The 9,554-nt window shown below is 41.7% G+C and overlaps 1 protein-coding gene across 1 annotated transcript; it reads right to left on the reverse strand.

Moving 5' to 3' along the window:
* Positions 1 to 3,674: 3,674 nt before the first annotated feature.
* On the reverse strand, positions 3,675 to 5,506 carry LOC140466819 (rho-related GTP-binding protein RhoB). The gene has a single exon (XM_072562503.1). The coding sequence runs from the start codon at positions 5,347 to 5,349 to the stop codon at positions 4,759 to 4,761; it is 591 nt and encodes a 196-aa protein (XP_072418604.1). The 5' UTR covers positions 5,350 to 5,506; the 3' UTR covers positions 3,675 to 4,758.
* Between the last annotated feature and the right edge of the window lie 4,048 nt (positions 5,507 to 9,554).

The raw sequence follows: 9,554 nt of genomic DNA on the forward strand, positions 1-9,554 counted from the left end.
ATCTAACTGATCATTCTTGACCTGATTTAACAATAACTCCACCAACCCTGACCAAAGGAGGGGGTACAGAGGAAACTAACCAAGATGTTGCAGATTAACCAAGCCGTTAGACAGGTCAACAGGAAATCAGAGGGCTGCACAAGATGGAGTGACATGGGTAGGATGTTAGAAAGCAGCTGTTCCCTTGGCTGAAAGGTTTTTTAAAAAAAAGGAGACTTATGAAAGGAAGGAGATGGAGTAACAATGGAGTGTGGTAGGAATCAGGAATGTACTCCCTGCAGGGATATCTGTGGTGGGAAGTGTCAACTTTGAGAAAATACTTAGTAAGCACTTGAAATAGCCCATAGCCTTGAATGTGCCAAGTGCCGGAAAGTGGGACTGATTTAGAGTAGCTCATTGGTGTAGATGTAAAGTGATAGAGCCTCCGATTCTATGGAGATGAGGGGAAGTTATTCTTTTAATAGTGTACACAAGATGGATCCTGGACTTGACACTGGCTCTCAAGCTTGAGCAACTGTAGTGCCCAAAACAGATCTACTAATTTGCTCAAAAGATTGCATCTTAATTTAACTAATTTAGATGCCAGCCCAAAGTACAGATGATGCAAGCAGATGGAGGGAAAGAGGTAACAATTGGAGGTAGGAGAGATTAGCAACAGCCACAGTATTAATGCTAAGAGGCAATTAGAGGTAAAAACATCCTGCCATGTTCAGCAGTGGCACATTTTCCTCAAATTTCAATCATTGAGTTTTATTCTAAAATAAGCACATGTTTAATTTAGACCACGGTTCCTCTAACAGCCTAGAAGAGGAAAAAACCATGGTTGATACAGCCAGTTGAACATGTTCATCCAAAACAGCTCAATGTCTCAAAAGGTTGGTGAATTTTTAAACAAAGGTTGATAAATGTTAGATTGAACAAGCACATGTTTTAGAAATGCAGAAAGAGCCTTGTCTAAAGTTTGACTTGTCTTGATGTTGTGCCCTGCAGTCAAGCTAATGATGATTCCAAACTGATGTGCCCATCAAAAGGATAGCACATATTGGGGGAATTACATTGATACAGCCATTGAAAAGGGGCTGCGCCTTGCCCCTTTTCAAATCATTCTCCAATATTCTAGACCAGAATAGTTACACTCCCTACTTCAAGCATAAAAGTAAATTCTACAAGAAATAGCATCCCAAAAGAGATGGTCAAGATCATTTCTGCACACCAACTGTTTTATCTCAGCTATTGCCGAGGAAGAAAAACAGTTGAGAAAAAAAAGCATGATTATAAACTGTTCCAGTTTCACTAGAGACTTACTGCAGGACATCAAATGATAACAGGCAGATGCAGTCCAACTACACAACCCATTGTTTTGACATGTAGCAATTTTAAAGGTGGTATTACTTCTATTTACAAAAATAGAAAAAGTGTAGTACCAACTGTTACAGCATAGAGAGTCAGGATATAGGCTGGATCCATTGTATTCCACATGGGGAAACCCATAATCCAAGTCTTGTGGGCCCTGAACAGAACCTAGGCTGTTTTCTAAAGTGAAGAACACAAATGAACTACTCCCTTATGGCCCAAAAAGCCTTGCTATTGGCAGAAACAGTCAAATCATTGTTACACTAATGAAAGAAATTTTAGGCCTCTCCATTTTGCAGAAGAGGAAGGGTGATTTAAAAAAATGAAGTGAAAATTGAACAATTAACTTTTCCTCAAGCTATAATGCTTTCATTTGTCTGTCTGCTTGCCTACCAATCTGGTCTTTTGATGGTCACATTCACAAATGCATGAAGATTTAACTTTTCAGGTCCTTTTGGCTGAAAGCAAGGGAATGTCACAAGACCAGATACACAAGTGAATTCATTTATCCACTATACTGCAGATACTTTGTATCAAACCATTCCTCATTTTGGTTGCAATCAAAGCACTCATTTGTCCCTCAAGAGGGAGGAGAAAATATCTTCTGCTTTAAGTGAATTTTTAAAACCAGGATGGAGAAAAAGCACAGTAGAGTGTTGCCTTACCTTAATCATTAAGCAAGGTCAGTTACCCTAGCAAATGATTTAAGCAGACAATTTTATGCAGCAGGACTACAAGTACAAATCTGCACTTTTAGGATAAGTGGATATGGAGTTTAAGGACTGACTGTTCTTTTTACAGAATTGAACTCCATTTCAAAAAAAATGGGAAAGGTCTTTGATTTCAGAGGCAGAGACTTGCTGCTTATTAAGCAGTTACCCAAATTTCAGTTTTGGCTCTACCAAAACTGCTTGGTACTCTGAGAAAGTGTGTAATTGAACAGAGCGGTTATGATCAACAGACAGTGGGACCAAGAATGTTAAAGATAGATATGTAATATTGAAGGCAGCTTTGAAAAGATACTGAATTAAAAAAGGTACAACTTAATTTATAGACTTAAAGTTTGAAAAACCTCAAGATTTGGCAATTCAAAACATTTACTGAGAGTTCATTTAACAATGAACTAATTTTCATATAGCCTAAACATTATCAAAATCCATAGATGGCATGAGAAAAAAGCCGAGATACTAATGGTGACACTACAGTTCCCTCATTGAAAATGTTACTTACTGTACTTTGTTACAGAGTCCCATTTATGGTTTGCAAACAAAGAATCAGACTATAGTGTGATGCACAATTTGCAAGCTATGGAATTTTACAGAAATTCTCCCAATCAGATGTAGGCAATTTAGCTAGTCATTGAAACTAAAGTAGCAGATGCAATTCAGCAGAAATTCAAGGTACCTTGATAAGGTGAAAACAAACACCAACATAGTAGAAAGTAATTTTGATTCCCATTTGTCAAGCATGGGTCCAAAAACAGCTCCTGACACATGATAGTTTGGCCAAGTTACTATATCACCTCCCATAGTTTGGAGATGCTGGTGTTGGACTGGGATGTAAAAAGTCAAAAATCACAACACCAAGTTTAGTCCAACAGATTTAAATTGGAAGCAATAGCTTTCAGAGTGCTGCTCCTTCATCAGGTGAAAGGAGTGGCACTCCAAAAGCACGTGCTTCCAATTTAACCTGTTGGACTGTAACCTGGTGTTGTGATTTTTAACTTTGTACCTCCCATAGGGAGTGCTAGATTATTCAGTCACTGGGGACACCAACAAAACAGATACCAAAAGATAGATGAGAATTCCTCGTTTTACCCTTAACAGCCTTTGCTCACTAAAAGCCATGCTCACCAGCTTAAAGTTTATGAATACATTTATTTTCATAAAGGCCACTGGTTTTAAAAAGAGTCAGTAAGATATGGTCAAGTTTGCGTTTAGAACATAGGAACTAATACATCGAATGCACTGGTAAACATTTGCTAAAAAAAACAGCAATATCCAAGTCATGGTGTGTGTACACAGTCACTTGAACAAGGCAGTGGCTGGTTTTAGGACCTAAAGGAACGCATCGACGCCGCAGAAAACTGACCGCACCCATTTCTTCGGAAGACTCCGCTTAAAAATTACACTATTTATGGACACAGGTTTATGTTTTGAAAAAGCGTGTTTTGTAAGCGTTCAATGACCGTCAGAAAGACTGATCCTTTCGTAAAGGAGCAGCGCGCAGACTCAAGTCACCCAGTGTAAAGTTAGTTTGACAAAGAAAACTCAGATTCCGCCCGCCAGGAAATACAAAAAACTGTAAACAAAATACAAAAACGCGGTCCGATTATATTTAATACTTTTGTGAAAATGAGTTTACAGCTTACAATTCACTCTAGAATCATGTAAACAAGCGCACGTTTTAGCTTCGCCATTTGTTTGTCCATTTTTTTGTTTTAAAACGGAGACAATGATTAACCTCTAACCCATATGGGAGACGTATCAAAAATATTAAATGTACTTTTCAGCCTCTTTAAAAGGGTAGTCTTTTTTTTCCTTTCAGACCAGAAAAGCCAGCACACAGAAAATCCATCTTTCAACTCCTCAAAACAATAGCTTTTTTTTAAAAATGTGCCCCTTATACTTTTTTTGTCTGTGGTGCCAGAGCAATTTTTTTTTAAAAGTCACATCGAACGGTTTGGAGATGAGAACAGTCAGTCTTGGATGTACAGAGATGGAGAGGGGGAACGAAACCCCTAAATAAAAAAGCTAAAGGGTCGTGTCCAGTGTGTGTCTCCGAGCAGGGGCGGCTCTTGTGCTCGACTCTCGGTGCAACTAGATACCCCCCAAAAAGGGGAGTCAGGATCAGTGACAGACAACACCATCCCACCCCCGACCTTTGACAAAAAAGTCGTCCCATTCTGTTTCCTTTCGTCTACCACATACAGCCAAAAGCAGACGAGAGGACATTAAACACGGTCCTAAATCTTCTCTCGCTGGAGAGAAAAAATGCTTAGATAATTTAAAGAGTAAAAAACAAACATCGAAATATGTGTCTAGTCCCAGCCTGCTCCCCACCCCATCACAACACCACGCATATACCCCTCCCCCCACCCCCCGGAGAGTGTTCAGTTCAGTCCCTGCTGCAGCCAGTGATGTGGAAAGCTTATCAAAATATCCCCTCAGTGGATCTACCAAACCTTCAGGAGAGAAGGAAGGATCGTTTCCCCCTCCTATTCCCCAAGACAAAAAACCCCTCCCTCCTCAAGTCAGTCAATCCCCAGTTGCTCCATCCCCCGCTGGACTGCGGTCTGTCCAAGACGAGAGAGAGAGAGATAAATATGTTGGAGAGACAGAGCTCAGTTTCCCCAGAGAGACGGGGGGTTGGGGGGGGTGGGTTGTGAAAGTGTAACAGGCAGCATCATAAGACGGAGCAGCAGTTCGCACAGCCACTGCTGGGTCGGGCTCTCTTCTGCAGGGCTGCTCTGGTGGCGGTCTCGAACACCTCCCGGACCCCCTCCTTGGTCTTGGCCGAGCACTCCAGGTAATCGTAGGCGCCGATGCGCACGGCCATGGCGCGGCCGTCCTCGGTTTTCACCGGCTCCTGCTTCATGCGGGCCAGCTCGTTGCGGACGTTCTCGTCGTTCCTGAGGTCCTTCTTGTTGGCCACCAGGATGATGGGCACGTTCGGGCAGAAGTGCTTGACCTCGGGCACCCACTTCTCGGGGATGTTCTCCAGCGAGTCCGGGCTGTCCACCGAGAAGCACATCAGGATGACATCGGTGTCCGGGTAAGACAGGGGTCTCAGACGGTCATAATCCTCCTGGCCGGCCGTGTCCCACAGAGCCAGCTCCACCTGCTTACCATCCACCTCGATGTCCGCCACGTAGTTCTCGAACACGGTGGGTACATAGACCTCCGGGAACTCGTCCTTGCTGAAGACGATCAAGAGACAGGTTTTCCCGCAAGCTCCGTCCCCGACAACCACCAACTTCTTGCGGATAGCAGCCATCCTTCTCTCTCTCTCTCTCTTCAAACAGCAGCTCTCGGTGCAACACTGGGGCTTTACTGGTGCAAGGAGCCGGCCGGCACCACTCAATCCGCATCAAACTTACACCGCACCCTCCCTCAGTGGCTCACACAATATCCAAGCTGCAGCTCCTCCGCCGCCTTTATAAAGGGGCAGTGCGTTCTCCTAAATATAGCAACCCAATGGAAGGTTCCAGTCTGAGATCATAGACTGCAAGGAGCTCACTGATTGGAGCCGGGCTGTTTGGGAAAGAGCAATCGATTAGTCAGCTCCCAGACAGCAGCAGAGTTCAGTTACATTGGGAAGGGGGAATAAACGCCCCCTCAATTCCCTCGTAGCAAGGAAACCCGGTTACAACAAATATTGTGTATTTTTTTTTAAAATCATTTTAAATCAAACCAGTTTTTTTGTTTTAAAAATCCAAGGACCCAAACACACCCTCCAGGCGATTTAAACGCAAATTACTCCCCATGCTGGAATCTATACTGAAAACAGAAAAGAAATCTGCTGGAAGTCACACTGTCCGTGGAAAGAGAGCAAACTAACGTTTTGAGTTGAGATAACTCTTGGTCACAGCTGATGTGTTTTCAGAAGCAGCAATTTATCTGCACCCCACTCAATCTAGTCTACTGTTTTCGCTGCTCACATTGTGGTCTCCTTTACATTGTGAGAAATCAAACAACACCAGGTCATAGTCCAACAGGTTTCTTTGGGAGGACTAACTTCCGGAGCGCAGCTCCTTCGTCAGGTATCTACATCCTCAACATCGGGCAGAGCAACCGCCGACTGGGTGACCTCTTTGTGGGATATCTATGTTCTGACCTCAAAAAATGACTGATCTTGCAGTTGCCTGTCACTTCAAGCACACCACTGTGTTCCCTGGCCAACATCTCTGTCTCAGGCTTGCTACAGTGCTCCAGCGAAGCTCAAAGAACTGAACTCCCCCATGTCCCAGCCCCCTTCCCCACACACCAGGCCTTGTTATCACATAGACTGCCATTACAGACTACCCAATGCTGGCTACTAACATTGTCCATTAACAGCTATTCACCCTCCCAGCCAGATTGTTACCAACTCCTCTGCCTGTCTAATTGTTCTCTCTATTTGGACTTTACCCCTGTGTATCGTTTACTCCTTATCTCCTCCCCTGACCCTATCTTCTGTATTTGAACCAACATTTTCCATAAGTTCTGAGGAAGAGTCACCGGATCTGAAATGTTAACTTTGACTTCTCTTCACAAATGCTGCCAGACTGTGCTGCCTCTTGGACTCAATATTTTATTTCAATAACTTTAGAACCTGATTCCATCCTTCGTTTTTTAACTCAGCCTATGTTATGACATAGGTTGCTTTTAGCACAGTTACCCATTCTCGTGTATTTCTGGGCTCAATATCACATTACACGGCTGCATTCAGTACAGCCCACCCATTCTCTCCTACTCTTTACCTCTTATTATCACTTATTCAGCGTTTCCTCTGCCCTGGCCTGGTTTTCATAATCTCCTTGTTTATCCACCCCTTTCATATATCTCTTTCTGTCTCTGGGCTCCACCTCCACCTAGCCGCTTAGCTCTCCCCTTCCCTGCACCCTACCCCAATTTTAGTTTTAGCATAAGCACCACTTTTTTTCCTGACCTGCTAACAGTTTTGATGATGAGTCACTGGACTCCAAACGTAAACTCTGCTTTCTACCCACAGATGCTGCTTGACCTGCTGAGTTTCTCAGCAATTTCTGTTTCTGTTTGAGACCTTCAGACAATCATTCTTTGTTATTTTATTGAGAAAAATCTATTTCCTGCAATGCCAACCTGTTTTCTTTCTTGCTTCATCCCTGCATTGTGTAAACGGTGCTAAGTCACCCCGCTGTAAAGCATGCTCAGAGATGCCAATGTTATGGGATCCATGTTTTTGTTATGGATGAGTTGGACTGAGTTATCATCACTTTACAATAGATACCACCTGTTACATTCTTTTCAAAAACTGCTATAACAGTGATTCTAAACTGAAATGATTTCAGGCTGCTGATATTTTGGTTAAATGTTGTTATACAGTTTGCAGTTAATAAATTTCACTATTCATGATTAGTCCTTGACAGATGAGGTCTATGGAAATCCCAGACTGAGGATGGGGAATCATAATCTACAGTGAATACTTTTATTGTGAATACAAATAAACAAATACATTTAATTGAATCCCAGACTAATTAGGCATGCAATGATGGAGTTCAATTCTCTGACTGAAATGTTAACACACATTGCTTAATTGAGAATGTTTCATTCAGCATAAATAATTGCCATGCGAGACACAGAGCTGAAATAAGTTGGGAAATCGTGTCCATATTTCTAACCTGTCAATTTAAGGGCAGCTGATAATAAATGCTCTCTGGATTCATTCACTGAGCTGGTGTGCTTTTCTACAAATGTTTTGTTGCCTAGCTAAGTGACATCATTAGTGCTTCTTTGATAAGGTGTTGATGCTCTGTCCTGCCTAGTATTTCTATGTATCTGTTTATTGGTACTTCTGGGTACTAAACAGAGTTTAAAATAGCAATAGAGAGCATTTTTAGAGTTCTTGAGAAGATTTGTAGCTCAGGTTGTGGATGATGTTGTGGATTCGTTCACTGAGCCAGTATGTTTTTCTGCAAACATTTCATCACCTCGCTAGGTTGACATCATCATTGCAGGTGTTGATGATCTGTCCGGCCTGGTATTTTATGTCTCTGTTATCAGAGATAATTACCCAACTACTCAGACCCATGGTAATAGCAACTATATCATACATCAAAGACATATCAGAGATAACTACCCAACTACTCAGACCCCTGGAAATCTTAGTGGCCCATAAACCAGTAAACACCTTCTGCCAGCTCCTCACAAAGGTTAAAGACTTAACATCCAACAGGACAAACATTATCTACAAGGTACTCTGCAAAGACTGTGAAAAACACTACTTAGGGCAAACAGGAAGAAAACTGACCATACGAGAGCACCATCATCAGCTCGCCACTGCCAGACATGACCAGCACTCTCTCATTTCCAACCACACAGACAACGAAAGACACAAATTTAACTGGGACATTGTAACCATCATAACACATGCCAAACAGATACAAGCCAGAGAATTTTTTGAGTCCTGGCACTTCAACCGGAGCTCAATCAATAGACACATTGAACTGGACCCCATATTCAACCCACTCAGATACAGAACCGGAAGTATCAATAAACAGATACATAGAAATACTAGGCAGGACAGAGCATCAACACCTTATCAAAGAAGCACTAATGATGTCACTTAGTGAGGCAACAAAACGTTTGTAGAAAAGCACACCAACTCAGCGAATGAATGAATCCAGAGAGCATTTATTATCAACCGCCCTTAAATTGACAGGTTAGAAATGTGGACTCGATTTCCCAGCTTATTTCAGCTCTGTGCCTCGCATGGCAATTATTTATGCTGAATGAAACATTCTCAATTAAGCAATGTGTGTTAACATTTCAGTCAAAGAATTGAACTCCATCATTGCATGCCTAATTAGTCTGGGATTCAATTAAATGTATTTATTTATTTGTATTCACAATAAAAGTATTCACTGTAGATTATGATTCCCCATCCTCAGTCTGGGATTTCCATAGATCTCATCTGTCAAGGACTAATCATGAATAGTGAAATTTATTAACTGCAAACTGTTGCTGTGTATTCAGGATATCAATAAAACTGGAGCTGGAGCTTAGATTTCTAATCAGGGACAAGAGACAGAAATTCAGATAGTTAAATATTCAACTATGATTTATAGGTTCTCAAGTATGAGTGCATCTGCTTTGAGAGTACAGTGGAATTTCTCCCTCTTGACTACCTCCAAGGATACCATAATGAAAGAATTTGAAGAAGTCAATCTGTGTTGATCTTGAATGATTCAGATCATTTGTTTGATGTAGTTGTAGACCATTTTGTTGGTCATATTTGCTTTGTTTTAAATAATTAAAGTTGCAATGGCATTAAATGAAAACAAATCGCTAAACCCGTACTTTTCAAAGTTAAAATACTGTGTTTTCATTTCAGATCCAGAGGCTTGTTAGTGCTTCTCAGCAGTTCATTCAAATAATTCCAGACAAACGGTTACAGTTCAAGAACATTTGGCAAACCATACCTTGTTGAGAAACACAGCACACAATGGCTTCAATCAGATG

The sequence above is a fragment of the Chiloscyllium punctatum genome, chromosome 3, assembly GCF_047496795.1.
Source record: "Chiloscyllium punctatum isolate Juve2018m chromosome 3, sChiPun1.3, whole genome shotgun sequence".
NCBI classification, from domain to species: Eukaryota; Metazoa; Chordata; class Chondrichthyes; order Orectolobiformes; family Hemiscylliidae; genus Chiloscyllium; species Chiloscyllium punctatum.